The 16,521-nt window shown below is 39.8% G+C and overlaps 1 protein-coding gene across 7 annotated transcripts in view; it reads left to right on the top strand.

Moving 5' to 3' along the window:
* The window catches only part of LOC145913767 (uncharacterized), a 44,039-nt gene that overhangs the window by 296 nt on the left and 27,222 nt on the right, over nucleotides 1-16,521 (top strand). For 6 of the 7 annotated variants that reach the window (XM_083001521.1, XM_083001519.1, XM_083001520.1 and 3 more), the window contains exons 2-42: nucleotides 93-197; nucleotides 1,221-1,408; nucleotides 2,343-2,477; nucleotides 2,535-2,682; nucleotides 2,941-3,049; nucleotides 3,266-3,586; nucleotides 3,837-3,954; nucleotides 4,153-4,255; nucleotides 4,437-4,573; nucleotides 4,919-5,077; nucleotides 5,376-5,517; nucleotides 5,904-6,039; nucleotides 6,467-6,677; nucleotides 6,758-6,893; nucleotides 6,992-7,117; nucleotides 7,281-7,478; nucleotides 7,759-7,881; nucleotides 7,946-8,027; nucleotides 8,492-8,707; nucleotides 8,899-9,053; nucleotides 9,166-9,359; nucleotides 9,420-9,609; nucleotides 9,768-9,889; nucleotides 9,958-10,129; nucleotides 10,265-10,417; nucleotides 10,896-11,081; nucleotides 11,231-11,389; nucleotides 11,558-11,740; nucleotides 11,987-12,075; nucleotides 12,306-12,470; nucleotides 12,722-12,902; nucleotides 13,067-13,260; nucleotides 13,373-13,523; nucleotides 13,595-13,761; nucleotides 13,835-14,027; nucleotides 14,193-14,345; nucleotides 14,469-14,636; nucleotides 14,850-15,014; nucleotides 15,208-15,375; nucleotides 15,560-15,601; nucleotides 16,157-16,447. In XM_083001521.1, the coding sequence (XP_082857647.1) occupies nucleotides 113-197; nucleotides 1,221-1,408; nucleotides 2,343-2,477; nucleotides 2,535-2,682; nucleotides 2,941-3,049; nucleotides 3,266-3,586; nucleotides 3,837-3,954; nucleotides 4,153-4,255; nucleotides 4,437-4,573; nucleotides 4,919-5,077; nucleotides 5,376-5,517; nucleotides 5,904-6,039; nucleotides 6,467-6,677; nucleotides 6,758-6,893; nucleotides 6,992-7,117; nucleotides 7,281-7,478; nucleotides 7,759-7,881; nucleotides 7,946-8,027; nucleotides 8,492-8,707; nucleotides 8,899-9,053; nucleotides 9,166-9,359; nucleotides 9,420-9,609; nucleotides 9,768-9,889; nucleotides 9,958-10,129; nucleotides 10,265-10,417; nucleotides 10,896-11,081; nucleotides 11,231-11,389; nucleotides 11,558-11,740; nucleotides 11,987-12,075; nucleotides 12,306-12,470; nucleotides 12,722-12,902; nucleotides 13,067-13,260; nucleotides 13,373-13,523; nucleotides 13,595-13,761; nucleotides 13,835-14,027; nucleotides 14,193-14,345; nucleotides 14,469-14,636; nucleotides 14,850-15,014; nucleotides 15,208-15,375; nucleotides 15,560-15,601; nucleotides 16,157-16,447 (6,514 nt within the window). In that variant the 5' untranslated portion in view covers nucleotides 93-112. The remainder of the gene's footprint in view (nucleotides 1-92; nucleotides 198-1,220; nucleotides 1,409-2,342; nucleotides 2,478-2,534; nucleotides 2,683-2,940; nucleotides 3,050-3,265; nucleotides 3,587-3,836; nucleotides 3,955-4,152; nucleotides 4,256-4,436; nucleotides 4,574-4,918; nucleotides 5,078-5,375; nucleotides 5,518-5,903; nucleotides 6,040-6,466; nucleotides 6,678-6,757; nucleotides 6,894-6,991; nucleotides 7,118-7,280; nucleotides 7,479-7,758; nucleotides 7,882-7,945; nucleotides 8,028-8,491; nucleotides 8,708-8,898; nucleotides 9,054-9,165; nucleotides 9,360-9,419; nucleotides 9,610-9,767; nucleotides 9,890-9,957; nucleotides 10,130-10,264; nucleotides 10,418-10,895; nucleotides 11,082-11,230; nucleotides 11,390-11,557; nucleotides 11,741-11,986; nucleotides 12,076-12,305; nucleotides 12,471-12,721; nucleotides 12,903-13,066; nucleotides 13,261-13,372; nucleotides 13,524-13,594; nucleotides 13,762-13,834; nucleotides 14,028-14,192; nucleotides 14,346-14,468; nucleotides 14,637-14,849; nucleotides 15,015-15,207; nucleotides 15,376-15,559; nucleotides 15,602-16,156; nucleotides 16,448-16,521) is intronic. The other variant, XM_083001523.1, reaches the window with a different exon arrangement.

Consider the following 16,521-nt stretch of genomic DNA (forward strand, 5'->3'; position numbering starts at 1 on the left):
TCATCGCTTTTCTAACCAACGTGTTCATATTCTAACTAATGTGTTCATTAATCATACCTGAGGTTCTATGTCTTTAATATTACTGTTTTCAGGTGCTACAAGGATCAAAGAAATGGCTTCAGCATTGCATGTGTGCTGTTTAATTATGGCACTATTGACAGTAACTACCTTGGCACAAAGATCTGCGACCAGCCAAGGTAAGTTGGCTTTGTTGATCAAATAAGGCATTTCAGATTGAGATAAATTACCTTTCCGCAATTATGGCGACCACAATATTTCAGTTTAAAAGCCTAGTGGAAATCGAAGAAAGCCGCCTCATTTGTCGCCCGAGGCCTCAACGCATTGAAAGTCAACACGCTGCATGTGAAATACGTAAATGTCACAGTGATACAATGAACGTAAAATACTATACGTGACCATACATAAAATATTGGAGCTTCTCAAGTAACCTAAACTGAACGTTCGGCGCCCAAATTCCATTTCAGTTCAAACGAAACCATCACCCTGTGTTTGACATAGCCATGTTCATTGGTGCAGAACTCGGCAGCGTTGTTAGATTCTGGTAGCCTTTTGCAATCTTTCACATTGATCAGAGTACCAGCGCAATGTATAAAATTTGAAGTCACCTAGTTTTGTTCGTAGGGCGTATGGGTTTGCGTTTTCTGACCTTTTGGGTAAATTATTAACTACTGCTTATTCCTCCACGCACGAGCATCCATTGTCTACCATCCAGATTGTTTACTATCGCAACATATGTACGTTAATGTTACGTTTTTTGCTTTGTAGGATGGGAATATTTGCCCGTTATGTTTGCCACAACGCAAAGTGTTTTAGTCAAATGCAGTAACTGTTTCATGCAGAAGAGCGGTTTTAAGTATGTGTAAACATTAACCTAATTTTGACAACGCCCCAAACGCAAATCCAGACGTTTTACTCAAGTCTTTAGCTCTGTATAACCGCCCACATAACAACTAAGTTGGTTTTCTTTAACTTCAGGGGGTAAGTTTATCTTTTTGGACTATGACAAATATGCATAAGCCCAAGGCGACAAGTTGCGTCACAATCGATTCCCGAGAAATGAATCACTTGCCGCAGTTTAAATAACAATCTTTGATATGGAATTCAATGCTAATATTACACAATTCAGATGGCTTGCCACCGAAAACAACACCGGGGCCTGGCGATGGCCGACATAGTAAACAATTATATTTTATTTAAAGAAACATCGTCTTGTGCTGCATCCACGGGTTGGTCGTACTCCGCATCCGCATCGGCATCGGCATCTGCTTCAGCATCGGCTTCAGGTTCAGCTTCCGCTGGCTTTTCCATCAGCGGGATTTGCGTTCAAGCGAAACTACCCAGTGACTGCATTGTTGCCCACCCCAACTGCCAATGGTGCGCCCAGCCGGTAAGTGCTGCCCCCTTTCTTCGTGCTTACTCACCCGTTTAGTCACGTGAACATTGTGCTTCAGTCCATTGCTCAGAGCGGAACGCCTGGGCTTCCATCTCCCTTGTAACAATTAGTTATTCCTTGTTACTCTCTGTCAGCAACTGGCATAGTTCTTGTGTGGATGCCTACGTTGGTTTTGTGGTAAACGCATGAACTGCGATTGAGCGAAGTGCTGCAAGTGAGGAGCCGTGTTGCGACCAGCGGTTTTGCCTCAATACGCCCAAGGCATTTTAATGGCCACCTATCGTTTTGACAAGCAACAACGTTTCGCCTACAAAGGCGACTTGACATTTAGTATCGTTCCAAATCTCTGATTTGTGTGTCAACTAATGAGTTCATGTGCCACCTACAGTGCGATAAAAATAATATAAAAGAGTCGTTAGTTTCATAATTAGTGTGGCGTTTTGTGATATCTAGTAATTGTGGTTGCCGCAAACATAGCATCAAACGCTTTGCAACCATACAACGTACAGCTGAAGACAAACTCGACTTCAAACTTCTCGTAATCGTTTAATTATACCTTGTTTTTGAGTCCACGTCAATTGCGTTCAAGTGTGTATTGGGCGGTGAGCACGCACCTACACACGAGACCATGCAGGCATAATTCTTCACATACTTGTGGCCTGATGCAATGCAGAAGGTTGCTCGTTTGAATGGGGAATTGAAATGGATTGTACCACACATTCCCGCATTTTACGTTAAACCGCCATTTTCGCTTGAGGCATTGAACACCTTAAGCTCTTGTGTGTATGCGCAAAATCCTGTTGCGAGTGCCTAACAAAAGCCTTAATCTTTTTTTGTGCGCATTGATAATTCCTCGACATCAAGTCGTTGGGAGTGTTTTTTATTTCATAACCGAATGTCGTGAGTGTAATTCATTTTTTTGTATCAGGACTTCAGTGGACAGCGATGCAATCTTCTTCCCATTTTGAAACAGCAAAAGTGCAGCAATGTCCAGATGTTGCAATCCTACTACACACTGAATGCTGCCAATGAACGAAAGCGATTTAATCATGAATTTGGCAGCGTAAGTCGTAACTAAATTATTCCCATCATACAAACATTTCTCGAACATTTTCTGTAGGCAAGAATCCGCATTGGCGACACAGTCAACATCGGCTTTCGTGTCAAAGAACCTAAAGTATATCCTGTTGATTTCTATTATCTCATGGACGTATCATACAGTATGAAGGATGATTTGGAAGCAGTGCGCGACCTCGCACAGCTGTTGGGTATGTCACATTTCCCTTCGCCATGCGCGTGCTTCTGTGTGACGCCATGCATAAGCTAGACTTTCGAATTGACAAGTTATTAACTTTGTGTTGCGTGATTTATGTTCGCGTACTTATTGTAAACGTTTCGAAGGTTAAAGTTTTATGAAAAACACACCATTGTCATCAGATAAATTAACACAAATGTATGATATATAATTATTAAAACAGTTGTTTATACCCAATTTAATAACTTTTCTGTTTAATGTTTTAATTTAGTGGAAACTCTTCAACGTTTGACAAAGGGAGGAACAGGAAGCGTAAAACTTGGATTTGGAAAATTTGTCGACAAAGTTCAAAGCCCGATGACACAAATGACACCATACAAGTAAATTAACTAAATTACTTTGAACTAAAATAATTCAAAATAAATTTCAAAATGTTACATTTCAAATACAATGTATATATGGAAAAATATATGCCCATGACAATGTATTCGCCATCTTTATATTGATTATTTATTTCATTATGCCCCTTGTTGTGTATTGACTAACAACTAATATAAGCCGATGAGTTCCTTCATGTAACGCACGCTAATTTCCAGATTACGTCATCCATACCGAACGACAACAGACGCCCCGTTCCTCTTTCAGAATGTGGTAAATCTAACCACAGACGTTGCGCACTTTAAAGAAGTTCTCAGGCACGAAAACGTTTCCGGAAATTTGGATCCGCCTGAGGGCGCACTGGATGCCATGTTGCAGGTGATCCAATGCAAGGATCTGATTGGTTGGCGAGGAAACGCCTTGCGGTTACTAATGATCGCCACTGAGTCGGCATATCACTACGCGGGCGACGGTTCTGGCTATTTGGCCGGGATTTCAAAGGCCAATGATGGAAAATGTCACACCGGATCCAATGGAAGGTATGGCAAAAAGAGTTATTATTCGCTTTAAGTTAATCAATACTACATCAACCATTCGCAGAAAATTTAGCAAGGTAAAATTCCTCGCACGGTAACTTTATGTAACGTTTCTTCAACACAAGGTTTTTGTATTCATTTCTCATATATCTGTATGTACAATTTTTCCCTTGGCGGGATCCACATAGTGGATGTTAGTCATTACGCATGTCCGTGTCGAGAAATATGAGTTGAATGTCGTTCCAATACACAGGTACGTGGGTGCTGAGGATCAGGATTATCCGTCGGTGAATCAGGTGGTTCGAGCACTTGAACAGAAATCAATTACGCCAATATTTGCCATTGGAAATACCTATGCCGATTTGTACAAGGTATTATATATTAATGTTATTGTACGTTACTAAACAAATTAAATCATGACATGCCATATGCTATTTTGAATTACTCTGATAGGTTTATCATTTTATTTATTGTTAAACGTTTTTACTATACTCTTCTCTACATAAGCCAATAATCCGTACGTAAACGCCCTTGGTATTTAACTGATAAAATATTTTGTGCTTTTACAGGAAATATCGGAAAATGTATTCCGCGGATCCACTTGGGGAGTTCTAGCGAAAGATTCAAGCAACGTTGTTGATCTTGTTCGTGACGCTTATTTGCGGATCGCAGGTATCCTGTTTTAAAAAACGTGCAATATTATGAATGTAGTTACCTTAGTAACATTTTTTGAAGCTTTGTTTTTCTGTAAAGAAATAATATTAGAACTAAATGGAAGTTTTTTTTCGAATTCGGAAGAATACTTTGCGTTGTAAAGATGTTGTAGGACAATTTTCTGTGTGTTATTGTACAGGAAAGCAAGAACTTGTAACAACAAACCCGGACGCAGCAATATTGTGTCCATGGTACAAAGCAAGAATCCCGAATGGAACAGTTCGTACTCTCGCCGTTGATTCAACTCTTGTTGACGGATTGAAATCTGGCGGAAAGGTTGGAATTCGCAGTTATATTTTAACGTTGCGTTAGTTTTGTTTGTTTTGATATCATGAATTTTAAGATGACCTTCTTGGCAAAATATACTTTAATTAATGATTTAAGTTCGTTAATTGCGACAAAACATGGGTTTTTCCGCGATCACGAACAACTTTGGTTTTAAATTCTAAGCATAAATACATAGTTTTCAGTTTATTTGCTTGATAAGCTTGTCTCTCGGTTTTGATTTTCTTTGGCGTAGATGATTAAAGCATTTGTATGACAGACGATTCAACAATATACATTTAAAAGCAAAATACATCGATTTCCTCGTTACTATGATTTCACAAATCCTTTCTTAAGGTGTATTACAACTTATCCCTCGCTGCAAACCGGGGTGCTTGCGCTGGTTTGTCGGAATGTCACGTGGGAAACGTCGAGGTAAAGACCAGACAGTACGATGACAACCTTATAATAAACACAACCGTCCTTGCTGCTTTCGGATGCGCCTCAACTGTGGTTGTAAGTATCGTAATTTTTCTGTATCACAATGTCCGATTCGCTTGAAGTTGTTCAAGCATCAATGTTAACATGTGTGCAAAGCCATGTGCTCTTGACTGCCACCGGGGTCGCAGTGAGTTCTTTATGGGAGCACGAAATATGTTTAGTTAATGTACAACTACTTAACTACGTCGTTAAACTTACAAGTCATACGTGAACAAGCTGTGGGTTTCCGTCTGTGTCTGGGCCACGTGAATGATTGTAATATACTTAGGAGCAATATTCCTAAAAAATACTTCAAACTTTGTATTTGTTAAAGGTTTCCAGCTCCAATTGCAACGGAAACGGTAACTTTACTTGTGGCATTTGTATCTGCGATGCGGGCTGGACGGGAGCAGCTTGTGCTCAGAGGACCATCGCAATTGGATGTGTTCCACTCGGACTTACACAAATATGCTCAGGTAGAGACATATTTTATTTATCAAAAATGACGTCTAGTATTGCAAACCACAACTACAAAAGACAATTTGGCGATTAGTGCCCTTTCAGTGATATTAGTGCCTCTTGTGTGTACTACTTAATTACCCAGTGTAATATTTTCAATGTAAAGATCTTTTTTCGAATAACATTACAGTTGATCATTAAACCAAAATAGGTCACAGCCTGACCTGTGTTAAAAAAAACATAAAATGTACTTGTAGATGGGTTCATACACAGGCACGAGCCAAACAGGCTTACTCAGCTGTCCAATGCTATAAGTACCTAAATCGTAATGATGAGATTATATCACTTTTACCTGTACAAACAAATGAAGGTTTATTTAAACGCTTGCGGGATATTTTCTTAGGCAAGGGTCGGTGTCTTAGCAAGCAGTGCCAATGCGATCAAGGATACAAACACGGCAAGTCCAAGATCTACGGTGATTATTGCCAATGCGACGAATGCCCGAAGCCTGCCGGATTAGTGTGCTCCGGCAATGGAATGTAAGTTTGTTTGTTTAGTTTTCTCGAGCCAAGTGGTAGGTTTAAGCGGCTTGCGGCAATAGTGCGGCGTTTCGGACGAACTGAAAAATAGACGAGAATTTTTGTGATTATGCACTTTCGGAAACCCAACATTAGTAGCTTTCAACTTTTGCGCAACTTCAAGTTTATAGAAATAGCATATTGTATCATAGTAACATGGATCGTTTGAAACCAAGAGATTTTTTTCGAAAAAGCACAATCTGGTCGATAACTATCAAAGAAATTTCATTTATCGCAAACGAGTAATTTCCTTTGATCGAAAATCTTTCATACGATTTAAGAAACATTTTCGTGAAAATCTTTTATGTGAAAACCTATTTCGTATTTTATTGTCTTTACCATTGATAACTAAGCGAAACCGCCAACAAACATGTTTGTTCTTTCACAGAGCGGTGAAAAGCGGACCGGAGTCTTGTTCCTGTGATTGCAATTGTAGTTCTGGTTGGTCGGGAAATGACTGTGGATGTGCAACTGAGACGGCCACGTGTATTGGTCTCAACGGTTTGGTTTGTTCCGGCAACGGTCGTTGTGTGTGTGGTGCGTGCGTGTGTGACGCTGCGACTGGCTACGGAGGACCCACATGTGGCGACTGTCTCGTGGTAAGTCACCGAAACCGTATCTGCTTGAGTTAACATTGGTTAAAGTCCGGCTGTCGAAACGATATTGTTATGTGTTCCAGAATTGTCCGTCGTGCGCCGAGTTTCAGAACTGCATTCAGTGCACAATGTATAATACTGGCCCTTACAACCAAACTTGCATAGACCAGTGCAAAGGCTTCTCCGTGAAAGACGCCAAACCCAACTCCATGAACGAAGGTATCTTGCAGTTTCGTACAAATTTCGCGCCAAACTCAATCAAACCCTCAACTTTCTTTGTTCTGAAAAGTTATTCCAACCCAAGCTATTTTCCACAGAGAACATCAAGCAGGGAAGTGGCGAGGTGTTGTGTGCTGCTATCGACGAAAGTGACAACTGCAAATTTTATTATTCCTACAAACCGGACGTGGACAAAATAGTTTATCGTGCGGAAACGGAAAAACGTACGAAAACTACCTGAACATGTTAATGTTTGACTAAAATTATGTTTTAGAAAAGGTCAAGTTATTAGTGTGAAGACAACTAATACAGACCTGATTGAAGCTATTTTTTGAATTGAACAATAACGACTTCGCCATTTAGCTACTCATTAAATAAAAACCTTAGGATGCAAACCCGCTTATTCTCTCCTCATCATCTTGTGGTGCATCCTCCTCTTTCTTCTCATCGGTCTCATCCTCCTCTGCTGTTGGAGGTGTTGTGTATACGTCATCGATAAAGAGGAGGCAAAGAATTACAAATTGAGCAGTTTGGCGGCTTACACGACCCCTGCTATGATTCCACTTATTCCAGCCATCGGAGCAAGTAAGGACATTTGCTGTATTTCATAAATTTAATAAAATGAGGGAACGTAGTTTTTCGGTCAATGTTTAACGTTTAGTAAGAATGCTGCAGAAAGTAAAACAATTAGGTTCCAAGACCACGATAAAGTAAACTTTTAAACCGGTGGCACTGCAGCTATCCAGATATAGATGTGTTTTATATTACCTAAACTTAAGACTAACCTCTTCATATCCAAGGCGAGTACATCATGTAGGTGAACCGGGCGCTATCAATTACATATTATAATGATTTTAATCTGCAGGCAGCGTTATAGAATTCATAAAGGCGAAGTACTTGGTGAGACGAAGTGCGAAGGTTGCTGTGATTCCCGTTAGAAGGTCGTTCGCTAAAGGAGGCACCAAAGTATTTTGGCGTACATATGCCGGTAAGTCGTGTGTTACCACACGAAATACATGAGGACCTTAACAAAATGATTTATATTGCATTAGGATCTTCACAAGATGACGATTTTGAAGTTTTAAGTCAGGGTGAAGAAGGAACAATGGTGCGAAAAAGGCAAAATGTAGAAAAGTAAGATATTCTCGGTCTGTTTACAATGTACGGTGTTAGCGGTGTTGTAAGTTATTTGTACGAATATTAGAATATTATTTCTTTATGGTGCCTTTCTGAATGTCAGCTCCAACGTCTTATTGTCGAACATTAAAAATCGCGAAGGTGATTCATGACATTTAGGGAGGGCGAAATAATGTGTTGACATTTTTCACAGTCAGTTGGAACCGAATGCCAACCACCCCCACAACTTGGCCTTTAAATTTTGAAACGTAAAATTGATCGACTTTATTGCGGGCCAATATGTTCACCTAGCGCATTTTCGGTATGTGACCAATACAAAACAATTAATTACAAATATCCTTGGTCAAGATATTGTGAAAATCAAAACAACGATTTTCCATGATGTCAATTTAAAACATTTTAAAGGGGTTTTGCATCAATTCCAATAAACTAAAAACAGCGAACACTCTTTGCATGCATAGGATTGTGGTTCACGGCAGAAATGGAGACAGCACTATCGAAGTGGAAGCACTCGACGGAAGGGGAGAACAAGGAACAACAGGAAACTCAGGAACAGCGGGAGCAGGAATAAACGGTCAATCGATGGCTTCTACCGCTAAGTTTGAGATGGTCAATGAAAAAATGCCTTTGCTTGAGAATACCGGTGAAGGATTGGACTGGGGCGAAGGAGAAATTAAGTATGTGTAATATGGTTTACTTTATCTAGAATCAGCATTTTCAACCCAATTGTTTGTCGGCTTAGTTAAAGGCTTAGAAAGTTTTACAAAGATGTTGTCAAATTATTGGTATAGCGTTGCTTTATGAAGGAATTTGTTGGTCCTTTACAAGTGTTCAATTTACGCTTTGAAAATTCACGTACTTTTCACAGCTTTGAAGACGAGAAAGAATTCACCAACATTGAAATTCCACTCTTGCATGACTTTGCCGGAAAAGAAATTTCTTTTTGGGTGGAACTTCACAAACAGGAGCGTGGCGTGGCGCTGGGCCTGAAAAGAACAAAAGTAGTGGTCATAAAAGACGAAGGTAAGGTCCATAAACTGAAATTCAACCTTTCTTAAATTAGAACCAAACCAGTGGTGCTTCACACAGGGACGTAACTTTTTATTGCACATTTTAACGATCTTTTTATTAACAGAGGCTGGAATCATTGGCTTCCCCAAACCGAGCTACGTATTCAAAGAGAACGACGGGTTTGCGGTTGTCCCCATTCACCGAACTATCGGCATGGACGGTCACGTGAGCGTTACGTGGTTCACTCGTGACATCACTGGCATCAGTGGCAAGCACTATATTGGAGGTAGAGGAGTGGCGGAATTTGGCGACGGGGAGGTGAATTTTGTTGAGTTTTTTTTTAATTCTAGTTGCTTCAATTTAAAAAACGTATTTCAGGTTACAAAAAATATCCACGTGGAGCTGATCCCGGACATCTTATATGACGACAGTGAAAAGGCGTTTAACATAATGCTCGAAGATCCAAAAGGTGGCGCCTCGCTCGATCTAAGCCATTGTATGGTGACTGTACTTGGCGATGAGGAATGCTCGCTCGTTCAATTTCCAAAGGACGCGTATCCATTCATGGGTATGTTTTTGTGTCCTTTTAATGGCATTTTGTATGATTGTAGCAAGATTGTAGCTATCACACAAACTTACACTCAGGAAAATACTATTTTAAAGCGCATCCTTCCACAGTATACCTATGACTTTTGAACAAATCACATAAAATGATTTCTAACACAGAAAACTGCGGAATCGCCGAAATACCAGTAATGCGAACACGCAGTACCAAAGGTGTGTCGAAAGTAAGATGGCATACCGAGGACGATACTGCTATCGGTGGAAAGGACTACGAACCATCCGAGGTAATACAATTACAAAAACGCTGTCGACAAATCCACTTTTATGTAAAAATAACAATGTGATTTTGTAGGGAATTATTACATTCGAGAATACGGCGACTGAATCACATATTCGTGTTCCCATCATTGACAATGATGTTTATGATGATTCCGGAAGAACATTCCGAATAATTCTATCAGACCCGAGTGACGGAACCAAACTTACCCACAACACTGCTACCGTTTCAATTATTGAAGATGACGGTATGCTATTTACAACGATGTGGCGTTTTTTTTCTTGGGAAGACTTACTTGAGTAGTTTAGGAACTGCTGTTGACTGACACATCCAGTAGTTCGGAACGTTGTTGGTGTTTATCATTGTTACTTTTTCGCTACAGAACCTGGTTTATTCGAATTCTCCAAAACGAATCTTGTGATGAGATCAAAGAGTACTTTGGGACGACTGGCGGTCATTCGGTCACTGGGATCCGATGGATACATAACTGTCCCATGGTCTATTGCCAAATTCGCCGACAAAGACCTTCCAGCAGGCAAGCAGCAATATACTAGTTATTATTCCCCAAACTTTGTTGCAATACGTGCGGATAAACTGTTTTCCGAAAAAATGTCTTTCCGGCACAAAATAGCGTTGAATTCATTTCACTAATGTTTCGTCTGTGATTCGACGAGAATTCATAGGAGTCACGGCGCAGCCGTTCAACCATGCGTACACAGAACACCGATGACTCACAAGAATGTGTTGAACCCTCTCATTTTCGTGTAATATTATCGGTGTTTGTGTGTACATGGTTGAAGTCCAATGTTGTTTCGCCGAATGGTAGACCAACATTGGTGAAATGAATTTTTACATAATTTAGTGCCAGAGGAAATTTTTTTTTAATGCAATGTCTTGCAGCGATCGCAGTACACAATATAACATATTCGTCAAAATTAACAGCAAGAAATTAATTAAATGCTTAAATAATACAAATGTATGTGATTAAAGCCAGCAATGATTGTGTTTTATAGACGTTCTATCCATGAATGGAATTCTAGATTTTAAGAACGGTGACATAAACAAACACCTTGACCTTGATTTAAGTGAAGTGAATTCAAGTGAAAGTTTGGAATTCCTGGTTGTTCTGCAACAACCAACCGGAGGTGCAAAATTGGGAGCTAAGAGCAAAGCAACCGTCACTGTGTTTGCTGATGAAGGTAAAATCAGCTGTTGGCGATGCGTCTTGGCCAGAATAACATAGTCACACTGCTCTTGGTGTATAAAAAATAGATAGAAATATAAAGAGATAAAATAAAATTTTTGCTAAAATACGAATCTTTTCACACATCTCATGCGGTTTTGTCAGATTTTGGAACAGTGAGTTTTGCACAAACACGTTTCGAAATTTCGGCTTCTGCCGGACTTGCAACTTTGCTCGTATCCAGGAAAGGAGACATCAGCAGCGCAGCGTTTGTTATCTGTGAGACAACTGACCAGACAGCTATAAGTGGTAGACATTACAGAGGTAAGTGCACTGTTCATTTTCCGAGTGGGGATCTTGTTCTTAATCAAGCAGTTCAACGCAACTGAAAAAAATGTTCTGTCATAACTGATGTTTCTATTCGTACTTTTTAAAATATATTTTTTAAAACTGTTGTTCGTAAACTTATCAAACCCAATTTGACTTTTGCAGGCGGAACCATTAGTGTTTTGTTCGATGCTGACGAGGCCGTGAAAGAAATCCAAATTCCAATCTACAATGACCCCAACCACAATGGTCAACTGGATTTTACTGCCCAACTCCGGTCTACACCAGGAGGTCCGAAAATCGGCCAACCCCACACCGCTGATGTCTCAATCATATGTGTGGCTATGAGTAAGCATTATTTACGTTATTTACTCGATTGTGAGTCGCGGCTTATGAAGGTTTTTAACCTAACATGTTTGTGCGGCTTACAATCGCGGGCTTACATTATTTAACATCAGGCCGATATTTTGTCCGCGGCTCTGAGTTTCAATGAAATTCACCTTTAACTCGCTCTGGTATGCATCGTCAGCTTAATGTTGTGCTTACACCTACTTCTGTACGTTTTTCCCCTTTGATTTGTAATTTTTTTTCCAGCTCCTGTGTTTCACGCTGGCTTGGCTCCACCAGGTCCTTGCACGGTCGAGTTCCTGAAATCCAAGTACTTGTTCAGGCGTAGCGCTAAGGCAAGTTTTCTATTGTATTGTGCACGTGCGAATTCGGTCAAACTTTACAATGTCATTTATACGATAACTGTGATATAGAAGTGCTGTGGTTAATGGTACACGTAACATTATTGAGGTTTGTACACTTACGTCGCCTCACGGATGGTAGAATGAGTAACATCAACCCGAATTATTTTTATTCTAAAACAATGGGGAGAAATTTTGATTTAAGCCCGCGTGATTTGCAACAGGTTGCTGTTGTTCCTGTCGCCCGTTCGTCCAGTGATGGAGCTTGCTTCGTACAATGGAGAGCAACTGGACCTCCTACTGCTCCGGATGCGAGACGATCACAAATCTCGTCCTCTTCATCTTCTTCGTCTTCGGATGAGGATGACCAGGGATGGCAGGAGGGAGTGGTAGGCCAAAAAAAATCTTAAAACCACATTAATACATAGGTTTACTCTGGAAAGTGTACATATATATTTCTTGTTATTTTATATTTAATTTAAATTAGATATAAATACGGGACGTGTAACTATACGCCAGTGGAAACCTCAGTCATATGTTATTTAATCTGTAGCCAAAAAGAACAAAGCCCAAGAAAAAATACCAAATCGTGATAATGTCAGTATTTAATTCTTCGTCACGTTGTGACTCGTCACTTCAGATTACATTCCAAGATGGTCAGAATTCTACATCGATCGAATTGCCACTTGACTCGAGTGACATGCATGATTCACAAGTAAGTGTTCACCTTGAGCTCACTGACGCGGAATGGAAAGAATCAACAGACGACGAATTAAGATTTGGACTCAAACAAACAGAAGTTGTGATTTTGAACGATATCGGTAAACTGTAGTTTTTTTTTGGTTTTCTCTACAAACCTGTTATGCTGTGAAATTTATTCAGATAAAATGTCTCCTAAATGTAGCATTTTTGTTAAGCCTGAATTAATGGTGCTTATTCTTTTTACCCATACACATTGTTTTATCTGCGAGATCCTGTTTTACAGATGCTGGAACTATTGGATTTTCGAAAGCAACATTCTCCTTTAAAGAGAGTGAAGGAACAGCTCTCATATCAATCCACAGACTTGGTGGCATGGACGGAAAAGTTTCCGCCAGATGGCGCACTGTGGATGGAACAGCAAAGAGTGGACGCGATTACGAAGGAAAAGAAGGAATCGTGACATTTGCGCACAACCAAGTAATAAATAGGGAAAAAATAAAAATTAAAAACTTCCAAACTTTGTCTTCGAAAGAAACTTTATTCCGAATTGTTGAATCTTCTGCTTGTTTATTCTGTATATTTTTTTCAGATTGTGGAAAACATCGAGGTTCCACTTCTCGAAGATGAAAGTTACGGCGAAGGGGAGGAAGATCGCAAGTTCACCATCGAGATCGACAAACTGAAAGGAGGAGCCAAACCAGGGTTGAGACACACCACTGTTTTCATTGTGGGCGATGAAGGTGCGATATCCACCAGGACTTGCAACCTATCTGGTAAAAATTAAACAAAACAACGTTGTTTGTATTTGTAGAGAGGAGCGTAGTTCAATTCAGCAAACCTTCTTATCCTGTGATTGGAAACTCAACCAGTGTGAAGTTACCTGTCTTGCGAACTGGTAGCTTCCAGCGCAGAGTGGTAATTTTGTGGAGGACAATTTCCGACACTGCCAAAGACGGCGTAGATTTCGCTGGAGGAGAGGTTTGTACTTTATTCACAGTGCAGTCGCTGCCAATGTTCGTCAAATTAAATGTTGTAAAACTCATATCCTTAGAACACTTTGGTATTTGAACCTGGCGAAACGAAAGCGTTTGTTGAAATTCAACTGAGTGGACGCGCGACAGAACCGAAAGTTTTCTCGGTGGAATTGGTTAACGATCCTTCACAATCACTGTTCGAAAATGATACAGGAAAAGCATCACTTGGAGCAAACAAAACTGCTACTGTTTCGATTATCAGCAGCCAAGGTATAAATTAAAAAGTTATATATCTGGTCACCTAACTAAGTTAGTACTATAAATTGCATTGTTTCTAAAGTGACTTGTAACTGTTTTAGTTGACTTCATTGCAACTATGCTCAATTTTTTAATTGGTACCAGCTTTGTATTAACCCGATACATGTGTTTGTTCAGAGCCTGGTCGCTTCGAGTTCAGCAAAACCTCTTTCATATTCAAGACGAGCAGTGAGATAGGAATGGTTCCTGTTCTGCGATCTGATGGAACCGATGGTGAAATGTCGGTTCGATGGTTGATCGAGTCTCTCGACAAACCATCTCCATTTGCTGGTTCGTACAATTAATAATACGTACACTGAAAAATTGGTCCAGTATAACTTCAATTTCATTGCCTTTAAATTAACAAAAACGGTGTAACGTTACTTGGTGATTTAATTGCAATGAAACATTCAGGAGCCGAAGGATATTTGACATTCCGAGACGGTCAAGTTAGCGCCAACATAGAAATCGCACTCGAAGGTGTTCCGTCCGATGATTTTGTCCTTGTACTGGTTCCGTCAGAAGGTGGTGCTGTTTTGGGATCTTCTACCCGTGCAACTGTCACCATAATCGGTGAAAAAGGTGCGATTTTTTGTGTTTGCTTTGTTGAAATTACTAAATATATTTTAAACGCAACGAATAAAATAGGTTTTTTCCCACAAAATTTCCCAACAGAATTAAAAATTTACCACCTTGGCAAATAACTTTTAGTAAAGTGGCTACAATAACTCTAAAAATACAACCGGTAACCGCGGTAGAAACGCTATCTACAATTCTTAAACGTCATCGTTGCAGAGGAACCGACAATCGAAATGAACCAGGACCAAATGAATTTGCGTGATCCCGAGGTTGTTGAGGTGAAAGTTGTTCGTAAGGGAAATGTGGAAGACTCGACTTATGTTGGTTGGAAAACTGAAGACGGAACTGCAGTTAATGGAAAGCATTTTATTGGAGGAGCAGGTTGGTATTTTAGCTGTTGTAACACTTTACTGTTTTTATTGGAAATATCCAAAAGATCTTTCTACTCAATATTTGGGCTAACCGTAAAGGAACCACGTTGTATTACCACTATATGGACGTTTATTTTTGTCAAGCGCAACATTCCACAAAATTACAAATCAATTCTTATTACGCTCGCACTTACAAATTTTAGGTAACCTTGTCTTTGACCCGAACGAAACGGAGAAGAACATCCTCATTCCGGTTCTTGCGTCACCACATGACGAAGTCGGTACCTTCATTGTGAAGCTGGTTGACGTCAGAGGGACGGGAAAACTTGGCGAAACTTCTGGAACCGAAATTGCCCTCGAACCTGTTCCAAGTAAGTTAGAGCTTTGCACAGAAAGTCGTATATTTGTAATGTGTTTAGGTATTAAGGTTTTATCCGTTTGTTCCTTTACGTTTTTCAAACCCGATCCCTGAAGTGAAGTTGGGACAGAGATTTGTTTTGGATGATTTTAAGTTTTAAGTGATAATGTTAACTTTTATGTTCCACGTACGTGTAGGAGTGCAACACGTGATATACGAACAATCCGCTCCAACACAAGGTATCAACATTATCTGCCATAATCACTCCCAAATCATATTTCCCTGTCTGAATATGATTCACAATAATCACTAATTACTTGCAGTTTAAATTGGGTGAAGATTAAAGTTTGTCAAATTACAATCACCCGGGCTGCAGCTCTCCCAAATTATGACTTTTTTTGCACATAAAATCAACCAGCTTTGCATAATTTCCTGGAAAAACAAAAATTAATTTCCTTATGGTAAACGTGCATGTTGCTGAGTTAAACAAATGCATGAATGTATTGGTGAAAAAAAAAATCATTTTCTTCATTTTCAATTTACACTTTGTGTGTCGCCAAAGGTTGTGCTAATTTGCAAAAATACTTTTGTGCTAATTTGTTTTAATAACTAGCATTTGAAAAAATCCTGCAATTCAAGTTGCATTTTTATGGTGTCGGTGACTTAACCAAAAACTCACATGCACGTGCTTCAAATCAAGAATACATTTATGTCTGATCAAACATTTTAATTGTGCTGCATACGAAAACACCAACTTTAAATTTCTTGCAACAACCAGTTTGTTGTGTTTCCAGACATAGTGGAGTTTCTACGGAAGCGTTACCTCTTCCGACAATCCCAAGGATCAAGTTTCATCCCAGTTCGTCGTTCTAACGCTCATGGGATGTTGGCTCTTCGCTGGAGGACGGAACCGATCACAGGATCTGATGATATTGGAATCAAGTCAAAGGGTCAGGAGGTTGCTGCTGACGGTAAATCTCCCAGGAGCAAATCATCCTCATTTTCATCGGAAGATCAGGTTGTGGAAGAGAGAGTTGTCCAACAGGATGTTCCATATGATGATTCCATGATCGACTGGGGTTCAGGTAATCTTTAATTTTAGAAGTTATTTTTCAAGAGCATAGCACATAGACGTAACTTGTTTCTTGTTTTGAATGTT

Source organism: Ascidia mentula, chromosome 9, assembly GCF_947561715.1.
Source record: "Ascidia mentula chromosome 9, kaAscMent1.1, whole genome shotgun sequence".
NCBI lineage: Eukaryota > Metazoa > Chordata > Ascidiacea > Phlebobranchia > Ascidiidae > Ascidia > Ascidia mentula.